Source organism: Manihot esculenta, chromosome 11 (assembly GCF_001659605.2).
Source record: "Manihot esculenta cultivar AM560-2 chromosome 11, M.esculenta_v8, whole genome shotgun sequence".
NCBI lineage: Eukaryota > Viridiplantae > Streptophyta > Magnoliopsida > Malpighiales > Euphorbiaceae > Manihot > Manihot esculenta.
This window is the reverse complement of record NC_035171.2, coordinates 4,431,628-4,454,322: the sequence shown is the minus strand read 5'-3', so window position 1 is coordinate 4,454,322 and position 22,695 is coordinate 4,431,628. Positions and strand designations below refer to the sequence as shown.

The 22,695-nt window shown below is 40.0% G+C and overlaps 1 protein-coding gene across 3 annotated transcripts in view; it reads right to left on the bottom strand.

Annotated features, from left to right (window-relative positions):
• LOC110625457 (proline-rich receptor-like protein kinase PERK15) overlaps positions 1-19,864 on the bottom strand; it is a 35,447-nt gene extending 15,583 nt beyond the window's left edge. For 2 of the 3 annotated variants that reach the window (XM_043961501.1, XM_021771052.2), the window contains exons 1-4: positions 19,656-19,863; positions 19,180-19,539; positions 19,009-19,092; positions 18,806-18,876 (exon numbers count right to left, since the gene is read on the bottom strand). In XM_043961501.1, the coding sequence (XP_043817436.1) occupies positions 18,806-18,876; positions 19,009-19,092; positions 19,180-19,539; positions 19,656-19,668 (528 nt within the window). In that variant the 5' untranslated portion in view covers positions 19,669-19,863. Of the gene's footprint in view, positions 1-18,805; positions 18,877-19,008; positions 19,093-19,179; positions 19,540-19,655 lie in introns of all 3 variants that reach the window. The other variant, XM_043961502.1, reaches the window with a different exon arrangement.
• Between the last annotated feature and the right edge of the window lie 2,831 nt (positions 19,865-22,695).

Genomic DNA, 22,695 nt, shown 5'->3' with positions numbered 1-22,695 from the left:
ATCTGTGTCTAAGCTTACTCTTTCTGGTAATTGTTTTGCCACTTTGCAAAGCGAAAAAGGCTTTTGTTTTCTGATAGCATATCTACTACAAATAGAGCTTTTGAACTAATAAATGTAGATATTTGGGGGCCATTTTCAGTATGTTCAATAACTGGTCACAAATTCTTCTTAACTGTTGGGGATGATTTCACTAAGTTCACTTGGATTTTCTTATTGCACTCTAAATCTGATGCCAGGTCTTGCCTTCAATCCTTTTTTAATCTTGTAGAAACTCAATTTTCTACTAAGATCCAAAAAGTCAGAAGTAACATTGGAGTTGAATTCCCAATACCAGTCTTTTATGCTTCTAAAGGGGTCATTCACCGAATATCCTATGTTGAGACTCCTCAACAGAATGGTACAGCAGAGAGGAAGCACCAACACATCCTCAATGTTGCAAGATCCTTGATATTTCAATCCAAGTTACCTCTTTCATATTGGTCCTATGCTATCTTGCATTCTGTTCACTTGATAAACAGATTGCACAGTCCTCTGATTCATAACAAGTCTCCTTTTGAAGTCCTTTTCTCTTGTATGCCTAATTACAATGACCTGAGGGTCTTTGGATCACTGTGCTTTGCCTCTACTTTAAAAGCCACTAGGACCAAATTTGATGCAAGGGCCCGCAAATGTATTTTTCTTGGCTTCAAATCTGGTGTAAAGGGATTTGTCTTGCTTGATTTGCATTCATAGGTTGTTTTTATTTCAAGAGATGTCACCTTTTATGAAAACATATTTCCTTTTCATCAATCTACAATTCCAGCCCCTCCATCTCTTCCACAAGACTTCACTCTCTCATGATTATGTCATTCGATTCCTAAAGGGTCTGAATGAACAATATGTGAATGTAAGGACACAAATCATAATGTTAGACTCCTTTCCTTCCATCAATAACGGTTTTTTTTTAAGTCATTCAATAAGAAAAGGGAAAGGAAAATAGCCCCTCTTGTGATGCATCTTGATGAATCTAAGGCTTTAATTAGTCCGATTGCAAAATCTAATCTGTCCAGTTTTAGATTTGTCCCTTCATACAATTACAAGTTTCATTCAGCTGAAAAATCTATTGTTAACTCCTCTGGAGACAATAGATACTACACATTTTGTGGAAGGTACAGGCACACAATAGAAACTTACTATAAGAAACATGGATATCCCCCGGTTATAAACCAAGAGGATCAAATGTGACCGTCAACAATGTTATCGCTGTTGATGAGGTTCAAGCCATCAGTTCAATTGGGCCTCAGACAAAAATTGAGAAATTAAGATTCTCATTAACGCAAGAATAATATCATGGCTTACTAGCACTCCTCAATGATTCTCATCTTGAAGCTAAATCCTATCCACAGTTAACATCTAACAACTCTCAGGCAATCTCTACTCCTGTTACAAACTTGGTATCTGCCTTTGATCCTCAACCAGGTACACATTTGGCATTATCTTTTTCTGCCAGTTCTGATGTTTGGATAGTGGACACTGGTGAAATATACCATATTGCACATTCACTGCATCTTTTCAGTACTTATCACAACATTCCATCCATTGTTGTTACACTTCCAAATGGATCCATGCTTCTTACAAAAGTTGCAGGCACAGTTCAATTGACAGACAAATTGATACTGAATGGTGCTCTTTTCATTCTTATCTGTGTCTAAGCTTACTCTTTCTAGAAATTGTTTTGCCACTTTGCAAAACAAAAAAGGCTTTTGTTTTCTGATAGCATATCTACTACAAATAGAGCTTTTGAACTAATACATGTAGATATTTGGGGGCCATTTTCAGTATGTTCAATAACTGGTCACAAATTCTTCTTAACTGTTGGGGATGATTTCACTAAGTTCACTTGGATTTTCTTATTGCACTCTAAATCTGATGCCAGGTCTTGCCTTCAATCCTTTTTTAATCTTGTAGAAACTCAATTTTCTACTAAGATCCAAAAAATCAGAAGTAACATTGGAGTTGAATTTCCAATACCAGACTTTTAGTCATTCACCGAATATCCTATGTTGAGAATCCTCAATAGAATGGTACAGCAGAGAGGAAGCACCAACACATCCTCGCAAGATCCTTGATATTTCAATCCAAGTTACCTCTTCCATATTGGTCCTATGCTATCTTGCATTCTGTTCACTTGATAAACAGATTGCCCAGTCCTCTGATTCATAACAAGTCTCCTTTTGAAGTCCTTTTCTCTTGTATGCCTAATTATAATGACCTGAGGGTCTTTGGATCACTGTGCTTTGCCTCTACTTTAAAAGCCACTAGGACCAAATTTGATGCAAGGGCCCACAAATGTATTTTTCTTGGCTTCAAATCTGGTATAAAGGGATTTTTCTTGCTTGATTTGCATTCATAGGCTGTTTTTATTTCAAGAGATGTCACCTTTTATGAAAACATATTTCCTTTTCATCAATCTACAATTCCAGCCCCTCCATCTCTTCCACAAGACTTCACTCTCTCAGATTATGACGATCCTTATATACCACCTATATCTTCTCCTTCTCCTTCCTCTATTCCTGTTTCCAATAGAACTTGCAAACCAACCTCCGACCTCCAAGACTAGCATTGCAACCTTTCTTCCATTACTAGTCCTCATCCTATTTCCTCAGCCCTTTCTTATATCCACTTATCTCAATCTCATAGAAACTTCGCCTTATCAATATCTGCCACCACTGAGCCAAAAACTTACAACCAAGCCATCAAATATGACTGTTGGAAACAGGCAATGCAAGCTAAAATTCTAGCCCTGAAAGCTAATCATACCTGGAAAGATGTTGATTTACCCAAAGATGTTACTCCCATAGGATGTAAACGGGTATTTAAAATCAAACATCAGGCTGATAGCTGATGGCTCCATCAAAAGGTATAAGGCCCGTCTAGTGGCAAAAGGCTATATACAAACTGAAGGTGTTGATTATTTTGATATGTTTTCACCTGTTACTAAGATAACCATTACTCGACTTCTCTTAGCTCTTGCAGCTGCTAATGGATGATTTTTACAATAGTTGAACATTAATAATGCATTCCTTCATGGAGATCTTCATAAAAAAGTATACATGAAACTTCCTCCAGGCTTACTACCTCTCAGTCTAACAAAGTTTGTCACTTAAACAAGTCACTCTATGGTTTAAAGTAAGCCACTTGTCAATGATATTCAAAATTGTCTAATATTCTTGTCTCCCTAGGTTATAAACAGTCTATCTCAGACTATTCCCTCTTTGTTAAGAAATATGATGTTCACATCATAGTGATATTGGTTTATGTCGATGATGTTATCTTGGCTGGCACAAATTTACAAGAAATTAACACCGTTAAATCTTTTCTTGATAACAAGTTGAAAATAAGACCTTGGTGATTTGAAGTTTTTTCTGGGGTTGGAAGTAGCAAGAACTAAAGCTGACATCTCTCTTTGTCAGCGTAAATAGCCCTTGACATCCTTAATGACTCTGGCTTTTCAGATTGTAAACCAGCTCCCTGATCAAGCAAATTTTAGACCCATTTTTTATATTGTTATTTATGTTGATTTACACATTTTCTACCCAATTTTGTGGTTTTGATTTTATTTTGCAGAAAATGGATTAAAAGGGTAATTTGATAAAAATGGTCTTAAATCTGCCCAAAAGAGAGCAAAAGAGACCAAGCCTGGTTTGCCCAAGTTGTTTGCTCAAACCAAGTTGCAACTGAATTGGGAGAGGGATGAGGAAAATACAGACTTGCTGTTTGACCAGATTGTTTGCCCAGGCAAACTGGGCAAACAAGCCCACAGGGCAGAAGCAGTGCACAGACAGCAGGCAAGACAGACTGTTTGCCTGAGCTGTTTGCCCACACAACCCGGGCAAACAAGCACTTACGACAGAAGACAGCAGTTGCGGGAAACTTGGAATTCAAGTTTTCAAGAAGTCTTTTTCACACCAAACACGTGGGGACAGCTCAGCAAGTGAATAATATACCTCAGCACTCTATCCTACATATTTACAAAGCTAAATCTCAAGAAGATACAATTGCTCTCAAGAAGATATAATTGCTTTCAAGAAGTCAACTCCAAGTAGGAAAAGGAATCCCATCTCAACAAGAAAACCTAGGGCAACCTCCTCAGCTATAAAAGGACAAGAAAACCAGCAAAGAACCATCTTTGGATCATCATTCATCTTCGGCAGAAGCTGCACAGCAGCCACGTGCCACCAGCATACCATTCCAGCCGGCCGATTGGCCTTCCTATTCCTTTCTTTGGTTTTCTTTCTTTATTTTTCATGTTTGTTTTAGCGATGAGTGGTTGAAACCCTTTTTTCTAGTTGAAAATTAGGTGAAACTTTAGTTGTTTATGGATTGGGAGATCTGAACATATTATGTTAATCTTTTATTTATCAATATTTATGTAATTTCATGCTTAATTCTATTGTTACTTTGTTATTTAGATCAGTAGGATCCATTGATTCTTGATTACAAGGTAATAATTTGTTAGTTTGGATAGTTTTAACTCCGTAATTGCTTGAATTATTCAAACACAAGTAACTCTTGGTGTAAAAACTAAAGAAATTGCATAATCTAGCAACATCACCATACGTTTGGGTAACTACAATTAGGTCTCTCTATTTCTTAATGCAATTGACAGTTGTTAGATGCTTAAAACCCCAAGGACGTTCCTTGGCAACTTATTAATTAGTGATTAATTAGAGGACGTTCCCTAATTAATCTATGCATAAGGAGGGATATGGAGGTGAGAAGCGTCTTCCACCTCCATAACTAATTTATTGAGTCAAATAAAAGAATATAAGTATCAATGATCAATCCCAACAACTAAAGTGGATCTGACTCTCCAACTAACCCTTTCTCATTATTGAATTTCTTTTATTTTATTATTTGCTTTACTTTATTGCTAGTTTAGTCATCAATCTTCAAACCCTCCCCCCAATTTACTCTTATTGTCTATTTATTTACTTGGTCTTGATTAGGAAAATAAGTAAGTATTAATTCTCTATGGATTCGATCTTTTTGCCACTATCTACAGTTGTAAAATTGTTGATAATCAAAAAGGTTATTTTTTACCAGCTTCAACAACCGCACAGTCAAAAATTGGCGTCGTTGCTGGGGAATTGATTTAACTAATTTATTTTTCTTTCATGACCAGGACTAGACACAAATATACTCTACTTTACGACCCAGAAAATGAGCGTACAGCCAAACAACTAAGGAAGCAATCCAATCCGAAGAGCCAAGCCTCAAAGCCATCCTCATCAACAGCTGTTGTCCAAACAGCAACTGCTGAAGCTGTTGCTGTCTAAGGGACAACACCTATTGAAACTTCCGCAATTGCACCAGAAGCTGCTGTACCAGCAGGACCAGCAACACCTACTGCTGAAACATAATAGCACACTGCAGAAATAGAACAGCCCTTTGCAGAAACAGAGCGCTACACTGTTGTGTTTGCCCAAACAGCCGTTGAGATGGCTGAATTTCATGTGCAACCTGCTGCACCTGTTTGAAGACCAGCAGAACTTGCTGTCTATGCTGAATTTGAACCAGAAAATCAAGCATTAAGGGCACCAATTCCAAGAGAAAGAACATTAAGAGAGTTAGCAGCCCCTATAGGTGATCAAGCACCTCTTTGCATCACCTATCCGCCCTTGACAGCCCCATTTGAGCTAAAAACAGGTTTGATACACCTACTACCTAAATTCAGAGGTTTGAAAAATGAAGACCCCCATAAACACTTGAAGGAATTTCACATAGTATACTCTACCATGAGGCCGCAAGGCATATCCGAAGAACATGTGAAATTAAGAGCATTCCCATTCTCACTTGATGATTATGCCAAAGATTGGTTATTCTACCTACCACCCGAATCAATCACCTCTTGGGATGGCATGGTAAGAGCTTTTCTGAATAAATATTTTCCAGCTTCTAAAGCCATAGGCATAAGGAGAGAAATAAGTGGCATCAAGCAAAAAGAGACTAAAGATTTGTATGATTATTGGGAAATATTCAAGAGACTATGCACAAGCTGCCCTCAACATGACATCTCAGATAAATCACTCATAGAATACTTCTATGGAGGATTGCTACCATCCAAAAGGAAATTCATTCATGTAGCATGTGGAGGTTCAATTAAGGCAGGCCTTTCGGCTGCCGAAGTTGCCCCCGAAAAGAGACTTTCGTCTCTGTCTGGGACTTTCGGCCGCCGAAGGTGCCGCCGAACCTGCTTGGGTTTCGGCTCTGGAGGGACTTTCGGCCGCCGAACCTGCCGCTGAAAGTGCCCTGTTCAGCCATTTCATGCATGTATTCCTATGGTTAATTCATGATGTTTTAGGGGGTTTTTGGGGAGTATATTAGAGTTATGTTTATGTATGTTTGGTCCCTCATTGGAGTCCACCTGTGTAGGTTCGGACCCGAGGAACCGAGGACCCCAGCAGTGAGCCAGCTGCTACAGAGATTGTCAGAGTCTTTAGAGCTTCAGCCAGAGGTGAGTGGAATACACCTTAAGTTTTTAAATAAATGAAATATAAACTTTTGAGCATGATCATGCATCATATTTGCCATGTGATATTATAGGGTGTTGCATTAGTATTCACGAAGTTGTTGCATTGCATACTTTGCTGTTGATGCGGATGAATGTTGGATGATCCATTGGTCCTCGTATAGTATGATATTATGATGATATGGTATGGAAGTCCAGGAAGGCCCATTCTACGTCCCTGGCACAGAGTAAGAGAAAGTCCAGGAAGACCCATTCTACGTCCCTGGCACAGAGTAAGAGAAAGACCAGGACCCATTCTACGTTCTGGCACAGTTGGACCTCATTGGACCATGTAGAGGGCCATTGGTGACAAGTTCATCCTTATGTGATTTGTTTGTGATGTGTTGCATTTCATGAAAGCATGAAATTTTAATATATGTTTTCTATATTCTGCTCACTGGGCTATATAGCACACCCCTCTCCCCTAACCCCAGATGTGCAGGTACAGGGTAGACCAGGAGGTTAGCCAGAGTCTTGAAGTATGCTTATATAATAGTTAGATTGTGGACATGACAAATGTAATTGATGAAATGTAAGAGTATAGAACAGTTATGTAATGTTATGTATTGAGGTATATTGTGGTTATAGTTGTGCTTGACCATATGAGTATTGTTGTCCCTTTTGATACATGATCTATAGATATGTTTATGATGTTCATGATAGTCCAAGCTCAACGTATGATGAGATACCCCATTGGAGCATTTGATGAGGGCTCCAGTGGTGGTTTATGTTTATGATTATGTAATGTACAGGTTGAGCTTGGTTGAGATATGAAAATGTTTACAGATTCTTTAGAGTTGTTTGATCATGTATGGGATTTACAGGTTTACAGGTTAGATGTCAGGCTTGCTACGGGTCCCGGCGGCCTTACGCCGATCTGGATCCTAGCGCCGGTAGCGGTCCGAATTTCCGGGCAGGACTTCTCCTCCTGTAGTAACCAGCCAAACCCAATAAACTTCTGATCTCTGTCACTGAGGTGGGTCTAGGCCAGTTAGTTACAGCTTCTACCTTCTTGGGGTCTACTTCAATTCCGTTCTCTGACACTACATGCCCCAAGAATGAGATGCTTCTCAACCAGAACTCACACTTGGAGAACTTGGCATACAAGCCATGTTCCCTCAAGGTCTGTAGAACTATCCTCAGATGATGGGCATGCTCCTCTGCATTCCTGGAATACACTAAGATAGCAGCTCCTCTAACCAGATTGACCAGAAAGAATCAGAGGTTCGTGTGGACCGACCAGTGTGAGGAAAGCTTTGAGGAGCTCAAGAAGAGGTTGACTTCAGCACCAGTGTTAGCTCTGCCGACTAGCAATGAGGACTTCACAGTGTTCTGTGATGCATCCAGAGTAGGTTTGGGTTGTGTGCTAATGCAGAATGGAAGGGTGATAGCTTATGCTTCTAGACAGCTGAAGAGGCATGAGTTGAATTACCCCACACACGACCTTGAGATGGCAGCAGTTATCTTTGCCCTCAAGATGTGGAGGCATTACCTCTATGGGGTAAAATGTGAGATCTTCACAGATCATAAGAGCCTGCAGCACATTTTGAGCCAGAGAGAGCTGAATTTGAGGCAGAGGAGATGGGTAGAGCTGCTCAGTGACTATGATTGTAAGATCCAGTACCATCCGGGTAAGGCTAATGTAGTAGCTGATGCCTTAAGCCGGAAATCACTTGGCAGCCTATCCCACATCACAGCAGAGAGGAGACCGGTGGTGAAGGAGTTTTCCAAGCTCATTGAGGAAGGTCTACAGATGGAGTTGTCTGGTACAGGTGCTTTGATAGCCCAGATGAAAGTAGCACCTGTGTTTCTGGAGCAGGTGGCTCAGAAACAGCACGAGGACCCAGAGTTAGTGAAGATTGCCAGGATTGTTCAGTCGGGCAAGAATGAGGAGTTCAGATTTGATGATAAGGGGATCCTCCGTTATGGGAACAGACTATGTGTACCAGATGACATCGGGTTGAAAGGAGACATTATGAGGGAGGCTCATAATGCAAAATACAATGTTCACCCTGGAGCCACCAAAATGTATCAAGATCTGAAGAGAGTTTATTGGTGGCCAGCTATGAAGAGGGAAGTGGCACAGTTCGTGTCAGCCTGCGAAGTGTGTCAGAGGGTGAAGCTGGAACATCAGAAGCCGGCTGGGATGCTTAACCCGCTACCTATTCCAGAGTGGAAATGGGAGAATATAGCTATGGACTTCGTAGTGGGGTTACCGGCAACATCCAACAGATTAGACTCCATATGGGTGATTGTGGACAGACTCACTAAATCTGCTCACTTCATTCCAGCCAGGAGCAACTACTATGTGGATAAGTTAGCGCAGGTCTATGTGGATGAAGTTGTCAGACTGCATGGGGTCCCAGTGTCTATAGTGTCAGATAGAGGGCCCCAGTTCACCTCCAGGTTTTGGCGGAGTCTGCAGAGTGCTATGGGTACCAGGTTGGATTTCAGTACTGCCTTCCACCCCCAGACTGATGGACAGTCAGAGAGGACCATCTAGACTATAGAGGACATGCTCAGAATGTGTGTGCTGGATTTTGGCAGTTCTTGGAGGCAACATCTACCCTTGGTGGAGTTTGCCTACAATAACAGCTATCATGCCAGCATAGGGATGGCTCCATATGAAGCTTTGTATGGGAGGAAGTGCAGATCACCCGTTTGCTGGGAAGAGGTTGGAGAGAGGTCCTTAGCAGGGCCTGAGCTTGTAGAGATCACCAGCAGGGTGGTGCCCATGATCAGAGAAAGGATTAAGACTGCTATGAGCAGACAGAAGAGTTATGCAGACCTTCGCAGAAGACAAGTAGAGTTTCAGGAGGGAGATCTGGTATTGCTCAGAGTGTCTCCTATGAAAGGGGTGGTTCGGTTTGGTAAGAAAGGTAAGCTAGCCCCACGATACATCGGACCCTTTGAGGTCTTGCAAAAGGTTGGGAATGTATCGTACAAGCTGGACTTGCCTGCATCTATGGAAAGAGTCCATCCGGTTTTCCATGTTTCCATGTTAAGAAAGTTCGTGTCAGATCCGAGCAAGGTTCTTAGTGAGCCTGATGTGGAGATCCAAGAGGATCTCACCTATGTTGAACAGCCAGTGCGGATTCTGGACACCCAGATCAGAAAGTTGAGGAACAAGGAAATCCCGATGGTGAAAGTCCTTTGGAACCACCACAATATGAAAGAATGCACTTGGGAGACACGGGAGTCCATGCTCCAGCAATATCCCCATCTCTTTTAGAGGTTAGTATTTATGTGTTTATGTGATGTATATGTATGTTATGCATGCGCTAGTTGAGGAACATTCGGGGATGAATGTTCTTAAGGGGGGGAGAATGTAATACCCGGCTAGACTCCGGTATCAGAATTCCTACCGTCCGGTGGAATCCCGGATGTCGGAAACCTCTAGAAGGGTAAAAGTATGTTTTTATAAAATGTTTTCATGTTTTTAATGGTTTTAAGTATGAAATTAAATGAGTTTTTGCATGAAAAGTTTTTGGAGGAAAACCCAGGTTCGGCCGCCGAAAGTCAAGTTCGGCCGCTGAACATGCATGCGTTTTGGAGGCACGTTAGGCCCCCGAAAGCATGAGTGAGGGAAGTCCAGGTTCGGCCGTCGAAACTCAAGTTCGGCCGCCGAACATGGCCTGCATGCGGAAGCACTTTCGGCCCCCGAACGTGGTCTGGCCAGCCACTATAAAAGGGTCCCTTAGCCGAAAACGGGCGAGCTTTTTCTCCCCATTTCGGCCAAGGTGAGCTTTCCGCCATCCTTCACAAATCTTGAGTTTTTCCTTTCATTTTCCATGATTTTTACAAGTTTGTAACTTTGGTTTTGAAGATTTTCAAGTTTTGAACAAGTTTCGGAGCTTTGGAAACTCAGGAGCTCATTTGCTTGGACCTCCAAGTTTCGGTCGTCTCTCTCTCGATCTTCAAGAGGTAAGAGCCGATCTTAAGCTCAATATATGTTTTAAACAAGTTTTATAAAGTTTTATGGGGTAGAAATCCATGTTTAGGATTAGTTGAGCTATGTTAGGTTTTATGTGATTCTTGAACAATGTGGCTTGATTGTGTGTGTTTGAAGTGTTGTAGTTGGGGTATATGTTTGTTTGAGACCCCTAGGAGCTTGTATGCATGTTTTGGTTGAGTGGTATGCATGATTTGAGCTTGGGAGGCGAAATGTGCACAGAGGAGCCAAGTTTCTGCCCTTTGGCAGAAACCAGGTTCGGCAGCCGAAGGACTTTCGGCCGCCGAACATGGCTGGGGAGGCAGGCCTTTCGGCTGCCGAAGTTGCCCCCGAAAAGAGACTTTCGTCTCTGTCTGGGACTTTCGGCCGCCGAAGGTGCCGCCGAACCTGCCTGGGATTCGGCTCTGGAGGGACTTTCGGCCGCCGAACCTGCCGCCGAAAGTGCCCTGTTCAGCCATTTCATGCATGTATTCCTATGGTTTTTTCATGATGTTTCAGGGGGTTTTTGGGGAGTACATTAGAGTTATGTTTGTGTATGTTTGGTCCCTCATTGGAGTCCACCTGTGTAGGTTCGGACCCGAGGAACCGAGGACCCCAGCAGTGAGCCAGCTGCTACAGAGATTGTCAGAGTCTTTAGAGCTTCAGCCAGAGGTGAGTGGAATAAACCTTAAGTTTTTAAATAAATGAGATATAACTTTTTGAGCATGATCATGCATCATATTTGCCATGTGATATTATAGGGTGTTTGCATTAGTATTCACGAAGTTGTTGCATTGCATACTTTGTTGTTGATGCGGATGAATGTTGGATGATCCATTGGTCCTCGTATAGTATGATATTATGATGATATGGTATGGAAGTCCAGGAAGACCCATTCTACGTCCCTGGCACAGAGTAAGAGAAAGTCCAGGAAGACCCATTCTACGTCCCTGGCACAGAGTAAGAGAAAGACCAGGACCCATTCTACGTTCTGGCACAGTTGGACCTCATTGGACCATGTAGAGGGCCATTGGTGACAAGTTCATCCTTATGTGATTTGTTTGTGGTGTGTTGAATTTCATGAAAGCATGAAATTTTAATATATGTTTTCTATATTCTGCTCACTGGGCTATATAGCTCACCCCTCTCTCCTAACCCCAGATGTGCAGGTACAGGGTAGACCAGGAGGTTAGCCAGAGTCTTGAAGTATGCATATGTAATAGTTAGATTGTGGACATGACAAATGTAATTGATGAAATGTAAGAGTATAGAACAGTTATGTAATGTTATGTATTGTGGTTATAGTTGTGCTTGACCATATGAGTATTGTTGTCCCTTTTGATACATGATCTATAGATATGTTTATGATGTTCATGATAGTCCAAGCTCAACATATGATGAGATACCCCATTGGAGCATTTGATGAAGGCTCCAGTGGTGGTTTATGTTTATGATTATGTAATGTACAGGTTGAGCTTGGTTGAGATATGCAAATGTTTACAGGTTTACAGGTTAGATGTCAGGCTTGCTACGGGTCCCGACGGCCTTACGCCGATCTGGATCCTAGCGCCGGTAGCGGTCTGGATTCCCGGGCTGTTACAGTTGCCAAGGAGAGTCAATGAGGTAAGTACATCTGCTCTTACATCTGCTCTTACATCTCAAATTTCTGAACTAACCTCTGCTGTGAGAAGTCTTGTTATAAGTCAATCCCAACAAGCTCAACAACTTCAGCAAATAAGGCCATGCGGGATATGTGCACATGTGGGACACCCAACTGATCAATGTCCTACACTTCAAGAGGATGACCAGCAAGTAAATGCCATTGGAGGATTTAATGGACAACCAAGAGATGATCCATATTCTAACACCTACAATCCCGGTTGGATAGACCATCCGAACTTCAGCTATGCTAGGGCTAACAACTACCAAAATTATCCAAGAAATCCAGCCCAAATAGCACCTCCAAGGTCCAATACGCACCTTGAGGAGATGATGAAGTCATTGGTGAACATTGTGCAAAGTCTCCAACAGCAAATGGGTCAAATAGCCACCTCTGTGAGTAAACTTGAATCTAAAGGAAAGTTGCCATCCCAAACCGAGGCCAATCCCAAGCAAAATGTAAGTACCATAATGTTAAGAAGTGGGAAAGAACTTCAAGATGTCAAGGTTGATGATAGAGGTTCAGAATTGCAAAGACAAGTGGCTAAAGAAAATCTGCCAGAAACTGAGACAGACTGTTGTTTGCCCAAATAGACTGGGCAAACAAGCAGACAACATACACAGCAGGATAGGGACAGTTTGCCCAAGCAGCCAGAGTGCTGTTTGCCCAAACAGACTGGGCAAACAACACTAGTACACCAGCAGAATACAAACCAGCAAGTAAGCTTCAAGATTCCACCTCCTTTTCCAAAAAGGTTTGAAAAATCACAAAAAGAAAAAGAAGAAAGAGAGATCCTTGAAACCTTTAGAAAAGTGGAGATTAACATACCTTTGCTTGATGCGGTAAAACAAATACCAAGGTATGCAAAATTCTTGAAAGAGTTGTGCACAAACTGAAGGAAGCTTGCTGAAAAAGAAAAGGTAAGTGTAGGTGAAGTAGTTACTGCTGTCATTAAGAGAAAACTACTAGCCAAGTGCAAAGATCGAGGGATGTTTGCTGTTTCTTGCAAAATTGGCAATGTTGACATCAAGAAAGCCATGTGTGACTTAGGTGCATCAATTAATGTTATGCCTCTTTCTATTTATAATTCTTTGAATGCAGGTGCACTTAAGGACACTAGAGTGGTTATCCAATTGGCTGATAGATCCGTGGTATACCCAAAAGGCATTCTAGAAGACGTTCTAGTCCAAATAGATCAACTTGTCTTTCCAGCAGATTTCTATGTGATTGATATGGAGGAAGACAATAGCAACACTACCTCAGACATATTGCTTGGACGACCCTTCTTGAGCACGGCCAGGACTAAGATTGATGTGCATGATGGCACATTGACCATGAAATTTGAAGGGGAAGTAATAAATTCAATGTCTATGATGCTATGAAATATCCCCATGACATGTTCCCTATTTATGGTTTAGATATCATTGATTGTCTAAGCCAAGAAATTTTTGATATGAATCAAAATGATATGCTAAATAATGATTTTTGCAGGGAGGCCAGCCAAGAAAATGAGGGAAGCCAAGGAAAGCTAAAACGGACAGAAGCAATCTGCTGCACTCAGCAGGCAGGTTATTGTCTGCCCAAACAGACAGCAGAGAAAGGCAAGGCAAACTGCTGTTTGCCCAAACAGGTTCAGCAGACGCAGACAGCTTGTAGCCTGCCCATACCATTTCAGCAAGAAGAACACAGTTTGCCCAAACCAATTGGGCAAACAGCTTCGACAGAATACCATTTGACTGAAGCAAAGGCACCTGGAAAGTCAGAACACTGTTTACCTAAAAAACCAGCAGAGGAACATGAGGAAATTCGCTATTTGCCCAAACAGCATGAGAGGGCAGAATCCAGCACAACCGGATTGATAGCACAAGTGAGCTGTTGTTCGACCAAACCACCAGCAGAGGAAGATGAGGCAGAATTGTGTTTGCCCAAATAGCAACCAGCAGATCAGAAAATTTCAAACCCGGATTTGAAGCCTCTTCCTGGACACTTGAAATACATGTACTTAGGAGCTGAAAAGACACATCCAGTAATAATGTCAAATCAATTAAGCCAACAAGAAGAAAAAAAAAACCTCCTTCAAGTACTAAAGAAATAGAAGGGAGCAATAGGGTGGACCATTGACGACATAAAAGGCATCTCACCTGCCACATGCATGCATAGGATACACATGGAAGAATACTGCAAGCCTGTCCAAGATGCTCAAAGGAGACTAAACCCCCCTATGATGGAAGTGGTGAAAAAGGAGATAGTCAAACTACTAGATGCAAGAATCATCTACCCAATCTTTGATAGTAAATGGGTAAGTCCTGTACATGTAGTCCCGAAGAAAACTAGGATCACCATTGTTCCAAACTCCGAGGGAGAACTTGTTCCAACTCGTGTTAAGAATGGATGGAGAGTATGCATGGACTATAGGAAGCTAAATGCAGCAACAAGGAAGGATCACTTCCCTCTACCCTTCATTGATCAAATGCTAGAGAGGCTTGCAGGTAAGTCACACTATTGCTGTTTGGATGGTTATTCAGGATTTTATTAGATTCCAGTGGCCCCAGAAGACCAAGAAAAGACCACCTTCATTTTTCCTTTTGGCACCTTTGCATTCAAAAGACTGCCATTAGGACTATGCAATGCGCCTACTACCTTCCAACGCTGTATGATGAGCATATTTTCTGATTATGTGGAGAAAATCATTGAAGTCTTCATGGATGACTTCACGGTATACGGTAACTCTTTCGAAGAATGCCTTGCTAATCTGAAAAAAATCCTACAGAGGTGCCTTGAATCAAATCTTATGCTTAAATATGAAAAATGCCACTTCATGGTTAACCAAGGTTTGATCCTAGGCCATGTTGTTTCAGCCAAAGGAATTGAAGTGGACAAAGCCAAGGTGGACACCATAAAAAATCTGCCCTACCCCACAAATGTTAGAGAAATCCGTTCCTTCCTTGGCCACGCAGGATTCTACAGAAGATTTATAAAAGATTTCTCCAAAATCACCCAACCATCTCCAACAAGATGTAACATTTGATTTTGATGCAATTTGCAAGATAGCATTTGATCTAATAAAAGAATTACTAGTGACTGCCCCAATCATTCAAGCACCTGATTGGAACTTTCCCTTTGAAATCATGTGCGATGCAAGCAACTAATTTTGTTATTTATGTTGATTTACACATTTTCTACCTAATTTTGTGGTATTGATCTTATTTTGCAGAAAATTGAGTAAAAGGGTAATTTGGTAAAAATGGCCTTAAATCCGCCTAAAAGAGAGCAAAAGAGAACAAGTCTGGTTTGCCCAAGTTGTTTGCTCAAACCAAGTTGCAGATGAATTGGGAGAGGAATAAGGAAAATACAGACTTGCTGTTTGACTATATTGTTTGTCCAGGCAAACTAGGGAAACAAGCCCATAGGGCAGAAGCAGTGCACAGACAACAGGCAAGACAGACTGTTTGCCTGAGTTGTTTGCCCACACAACCCGGGCAAACAAGCACTTACGACAGAAGACAGCAGTTGCGGGAAACTTGGAATCCAAGTCTTCAAGAAGTCTTTTGCACACCAAACACGTGGGGACAACTTAGCAAGTCAATAATACACCTCAGTTCTCTATCCTACATATTTAGGAAGCCAAATCTCAAGAAGATACAATTGCTTTCAAGAATTCAACTCCAAGTAGGAAAAGGAATCCCATCTCAACAAGAAAACCTAGGGCAACCTCCTCAGCTATAAAAGGACAAGCAAACCAGCAAAGAACCATCTTTGGATCATCATTCATCTTCGGCAGAAGCTGCATAGCAACCGCGCGCCACCAGCATACCACTCCAGCCGGCGGATTGGCCTTCCTCTTCCTTTCTTTGGTTTTCTTTCTTTATTTTTCATGTTTGTTTCAGCCATGAGTGGCTGAAACCCTTTTTTCTAGTTGAAGATTAGGTGAAACTTTAGTTGTTTATGGATTGGGAGATTTGAACATATTATGTTAATCTTTTATTTATCAATATTTATGCAATTTCATGCTTAATTCTATTGTTGCTTTGTTATTTAGATCACTAGGATCTATTGATTCTTGATTACAAGGTAATAATTTGTTAGTTTGGATAGTTTTAAGTCCGTAATTTCTTGAATTATTCAAACAAAAGTAACTCTTGGTGTAAAAACTAAGGAAATTGCATGATCTAGCAACATCACCATACGTTTGGGTAGCTAGAATTAGGTCTCTCTATTTCTTAATGCAATTGACAGTTGTTAGATGCTTAAAGCCCCAAGGATGTTCCTTGGCAACTTGTTAATTAGTGATTAATTAGAGGACGTTCCCTAATTAATCTATGCTTAAGGAGGGATATGGAGGTGAGAAGTATCTTCCACCTCCATAACTAATTTATTGAGTCAATTAAAAGAATATAAGTATCAATAATCAACCCCAACAACTAAAGTGGATCTGACTCTCCAACTAGGCCTTTCTCATTATTGAATTTCCTTTATTTTATTATTTGCTTTACTTTATTGCTAGTTTAGTCATCAATCTTCAAAACCCCCCTCCCAATTTACTCTTATTGTCTATTTATTTACTTGGTCTTGATTAGGAAAATAAGTAAGTATCAATTCCCTGTGGATTTCATCCTTTTGCCACTATCTACAGTTGTAAAATTGTTGATAACCAAAAAGGTTATTTTTGACCTGCTTCGACAACCGCACAGTCACTCCCAATCCTATGGACTCTAAAACTAAACGTAGTATCGATTCTAGCACACCCTTGGATGATATCCTTTCCTATAGAAGACTGATAGTGGGATTACTTTATTTGACATCCACAAGACCTGACATTTCCTTTGCAGTTCAACAACTTAGTCAATTCCTGGATCTCCCCCACCTCTGTTCATTTACAAACAACCCATCAGATATTACGTTATATCAAGAGCTCTTACTAAGATAACCACTGTGCAACTTCTCTTAGCTCTTGCAGCTGCTAATGGATGGTTTTTACAACAGTTGGACATCAATAATGCATTCCTTCATGGAGATCTTCATGAAAAAATATACATAACACTTCCTCCAGGCTTTACTACCTCTCAATTTAATAAAGTTTGTCACTTAAACAAGTCACTCTATAGTTTAAAGTAAGCCACTCATCAATGGTATTCAAAATTGTCTAATGCTCTTGTCTCCCTGAGTTATAAACAGTCTATCTCGGACTATTCCCTCTTTGATAAGAAACATGATGTTCACATCACTCTGATATTGGTTTATGTCGATGATGTTATCTTAGCTGGCACAAATTTACAAGAAATTAACACTGTTAAATCTTTTCTTGATAACAAGTTCAAAATAAAAAACCTTGGTGATTTGAAGTTTTTTCTGGGGTTGGAAGTAGCAAGAACTAAGCTGGCATCTCTCTTTGTCGGCGTAAATAGCCCTTGACATCCTTAATGACTCTGGCTTTTTAGATCGCAAACCATCTCCCACTCCTATGGACTCCAAAACTAAGCTTATTATTGATTTTGGCACACCCTTGGATGATATCCTTTCCTATAGAAGACTGATAGCGCGATTACTCTATTTGACATCCACAAGACCTGGTATTTCCTTTGCAGTTCAACAACTTAGTCAGTTCCTGGATCGCTCCACCTCTATTCATTTACAAACAGCCCATCGAATATTACATTATATCAAGAGCTCCCGAGTGCATGTCTTTTCTTCTCTACTAGTTCAACCGCGCAAGTTGTGCTGACACCCAAAAGTTTGTTACAAGATTTTGACTCCTTCTAGGATCCGCTCTATTTTCTTGGAAGGCAAAGAAGCAGTCCACCATTTCTCGGAGCTCCTCTAAAGCTGAATATCGAGCTCTTGCAACTATCACCTGTGAAGTACAGTAGCTATTGTATCTTCTTCATGACCTATTTGTCAGTCACCTCAACCTGCCATTATCTATTGCAATAACAAACCTGCTATACAAATTGCTGCGAATTCCATTTTTCATGAACGTACAAAACATATCGAGATAGACTGCTATATTGTTCGTGAAAAACTGCTCTCTGGATTGATTGCTGCGAATTCTATTTTTCATGAATGTACAAGACATATTGAGATAGACTGCTATATTGTTCGTGAAAAACTGCTCTCTGGGTTGATTAAGCTCCTTCCAATACCATCAGCTGCCCAACTCGCTGATATTTGCACAAAGCCCATACCTATTGCTCCTTTTCGAGAAATATTATCCAAGCTGGGGATGTTTGATATATACTCTTCAATTTGCAGGGGATGTTAAGCCACGTGGAAAATAATGGCGCCAAAGTTAGGTTAGAAAAACTGTTTTCAGTTCTTTCATGTGTATTACATTTTTTGTAAACCTATTTTAAGTCAAGTCTATTGTACCCACTGTATATATATACATGTACTGCTACTGATCCAAGATATAAAAGAAAATCAAACTTTCCTTCAACTTTTGCCTTCACCTATAAGCAATAATTTTTATTAAAAAAGCCAAAAATATATGGCCAAACCAAAACAGAAGTAGAACCCTGATTTATTAATTAATTCCAACAATCATATTATACAAACAACGAGTTCAATTCAAAAAATAAAATTTCAGTATTCAGTGATCAAGGTTCCACTATGTATATAAATGTGATAAATATAAATAAAATATTTATTTAATATAAAATTATTTTACCTTAGGTTCAAAATGTTCATCAAGAAGAATATTATCCGGCTTGATATCTAAATGTATAATTTTAGGTTCACCTGAAAAAGATATAGAGAAAATATAAAATTTTAAGAGAAAATAAATTATTACAAAAACAGAAAATAAAAAATAAATTCACTCTCTAAAGCTAAAATCCTGCCAAGTAGGAATATGTTGTACTACATACTTACAGTGTTCATGTAGATATTCCAATCCTCTTGCAGAACCTATAGCAATATTCATTCTTTTTTTCCAGTCTAAAACATTCTCCTTCCCTACAAAACCAAAACCATTTGTAATTTACAAGATTAATTATGTCGCGTTAGTTACATGAAACGTAAAATAAAGGATATGGGACTCACCATCTAATTTAGATCTCAAAGACCCATTTGGAAAATACTTTAAAATAAGCAATCTATTGGCTCCATCAATGCAATAACCAACCAGTTCAACGAGGTTTTTGTGACTGATGCTTTTGACGACCATAATCTCCCTTTCCAAATCTCCTTCGGACTCTATACCCGGATAATCAAGTCTCTTGATAGCACGAGTCTCGCCATCTAAGGATGCCTTAAAAACATGACCAAAACCACCTCGACCAATTAGGTTATTGTGCGAGAAAAGACCAGTTGCCTTTGCTAGTTCACCGTATGAATATGGCTTTGGCCCAATACGGTCATAATTCTCAGATGCAGACGGAGATAAGGCAGATTCATTCGGATCTGTGCTTAGTGACCATAGAATAAACAACATGCCTCAATTAGTTGATGAAATGAAATGAAAGCTCTATGAAACTAATACTATTTGGTTCCACAGTTTCAGCTACAACAATTAATACCTCTAGTATCCATCCGGCGATCTGCCCCGTTCAGCCCCAAGCTAGAGGTCGTCAGAAGTTGCAGACTTATGCAACCACGACCAGAACTTTCTTGCAAGTATATTCAGTGTGAATGAATGGTCAGAGATAGAGAGGGAGATGTGGAAAGGGTGATGGAAGACGGTAGGTAACTTTAGCATTCAGACCTTCGTTTTCCTTTAAAATATAATATATATATAATGTTGAAGTTGGCGTAAAATGGGCAGCATGTGGACTCCAGCGGCGAGTCAATTTCATTTTGTGCAATGCATATAAATTTATTAATGAGTTTCGTTTTTATTAATGCGCAGCAAGTGGTAAATATTTTTTTAGTGATAAATAGACATGGGCTCATGGGTCCCATCAATGACTTAATGCAACAATCAGAAAGTTTCCATTATTTAAACCAAAAAATAATTAATAGTGACATTTTATTAATTGCTTTATAAATAATGTTGTTCTTATCCTTTCCGCCCTTTTATCTCTTCTAAATAAATAATTTTAATAAAATTTATTTACTTTATTTTGATTGGGGTTTTGATATATACTTTATAATTCTTTTTATTTCAATGGAAAATAAAATAGAAAATTCAATTTAAAAAATAGTAAAAGAGGAAAAATAATATAAATAGATGAAAAGTAAGAGGTAAAAGTAGTTTATCAATTTTTCTTTTCCCTTCATTTATCTATCATAGTTATTCTTTTTTTATTTTTTTTTCAAATTATTAAATTTTTTAAAACCTCACTCCCTATTGATATATTTTTATGTGTATTATGCATGGCTTCTAAAGTACATTTTACTTCTTACTTTCTTTTAAGAAAAAAAAAATCTCAATGATTAAGGTTTCTCTATACTTTATATTAAGATCCAATTCAAGGGTTAAAAATTGAGTCAAATTCAATAATTGACCTATTAATTTCGTGTTGAGGGCAATAAAAAATTAAATATAAAAGTCTCATAAAAATAGCAAGTTATTTATTGTTTATTAAGATAAACGAGAAATTTAACTTGATTTCCACCTACACATATAAATGTATACACTTATGCTCAGTGACTATATCCATGAACTAGGTCTGCAACATTACGTTTGGTGACCATCGCTTTTGTTGAGAGTTATGTCGCGTCGTCCCTTTGAGTCTAGTATTTTAAAGCTGCTTGGGTTTATTCTACCTTGGGTATTTTTCGTTAGTTTCTCCAGTGATTGGCTTGTTGTACTCTCTTTCCTTGATGTTTGTGGGATTTGGTGCTTGTCTGCTTTCTTTTCTTTCCTTACATGTCTGTGGTTGGTATTGTTCGCGTAGGCCTTGGTTGCTATATTCAGCGCTTTGTTCTCTTCGATTCCAATAACGGATTGAGGCTTGAGTCGGTGCCGATGGAGATTGCTATTAGGGTCGGTGCTTTTGTTGGTTTCTCATTTTGATTTGATTTGAATTTAGTTTTTCTTGTTTAGGTTTAATTGGGTTCCATTTTTGAGTTGATCTTGTTTGTTTGGTTTGATTTTGATTTTTAGGCTTTTGGTAAATTTTTATTGATGATCAGAAAAGGATAGAGTTTTGGGTATGTGCGTGTAAGCTTAGTTTGAATAGTTCACACCTTCCTTTATTCTTTTTCCATTTTGTTTTTTAGTGACATATAACTGCCACCCTATTATAGTGCCACATGCCGCTATCATACAAAACCGTACGTATGGACGTACTGCTCCCTTTTTCCATCATCAGGCGGCTATTTAATTTCCTTCGATGCTCGTGCTGACATGGTTCTGGATATGGAGGGGTCTATTCCCCCCACTGACCCATCAAGTCAGGTGAGCTAGATCCTTCTTTGTTGGGCTCGAGCCTCATTTTGCCCGTCCTGCCTAAGCGTGATCTGGACCGCATGCTAGAGGATAGACTTGCGTATTGGGCTCTAGTGGGTTATGACCTTGCTCTCCTACATGGGCTTGACTGCGGCCGGGAAGCAAAGACCCAGCGATCATCAAGTGCTCCTTTACCTGCTCATTAGTTATTCCATGATTAATGAGGGAAAATCTCAAAACTTCAATTATGACCGCGCGACTCTTATCAAAACATTTTCTCTCCGGCTTTACCCATTTCAAATTCGTATTTTCGATTTTGCTTTCGACTCTTCTTCTCACTCTCCTCCCGTTAAATTGTTCTCCTTCGCCTCTGCAATCTCTGCTCTGAGGTACGTCCCACTCTATTCCTGAGGTCATAGATTTGATATCCTTTGTCACTCCTTCTTTTCTTTCTAATTTTTTCTCCAGCGAGTACATCGATACCTCCATTTATAGGATTAGGGCTCCTCTAGACAATGAGAGGATTGTCCTTCCCAATCCACCTTCGGCGAGCTTGACAGACCCCAGCAGGGTCGCAACTTAATTTTTTTCGTTAAGCAATGTGATTTTGGGTTGACCTTCCCCTTCACCCCTTTTTTCATCGAGATTTTTATCCATTTCAGTATTTTAGTGTGACCCCTCGCATGTTATCCCCAAATTCCATTCTCTTCATGTGCTCCTTTGAATTTGTTTGCTGTGTTAGGGTTTTGCTCCTTCCGTTGCTCTGTTCTCCACTTTCTTCTGCCTCGTCTGGGCTAACCATAGGTTTTACTACTTTGCTCCTAAGGGGAAGGGGGGTTGTCCATCTTTGCTGGGTATAAAGATTCAATAAAAGGCTGGACCAAGACCTTCGTGATGGTCGAGCTAAAGGAGAGCTAGGAGATCAGCTGAGATGTTGATCTCTCTTGGAGAGAGGTCCCTCAGGGCTGCAATGACCTTCTCTGGCTGATCCTGGTTGACCAGATCTACCTTTTTCGATTGACCTCTGTACGGAAGAAGTATGATGTCGAGAAGTGCATGTTCATGTCTAACCTCTATACAGAAGAAGTATGATGTCGAGAAGTGCGATATCGAGAAGTGTGATATCGAGAAGTGCATGTTCATATCTAACCTCCGGGACTACCGAGAAGCTGGTATTGTTAATTATTGCTTTCTTATTTTTCTCTTCTAATTGTATTTTTTTTGTT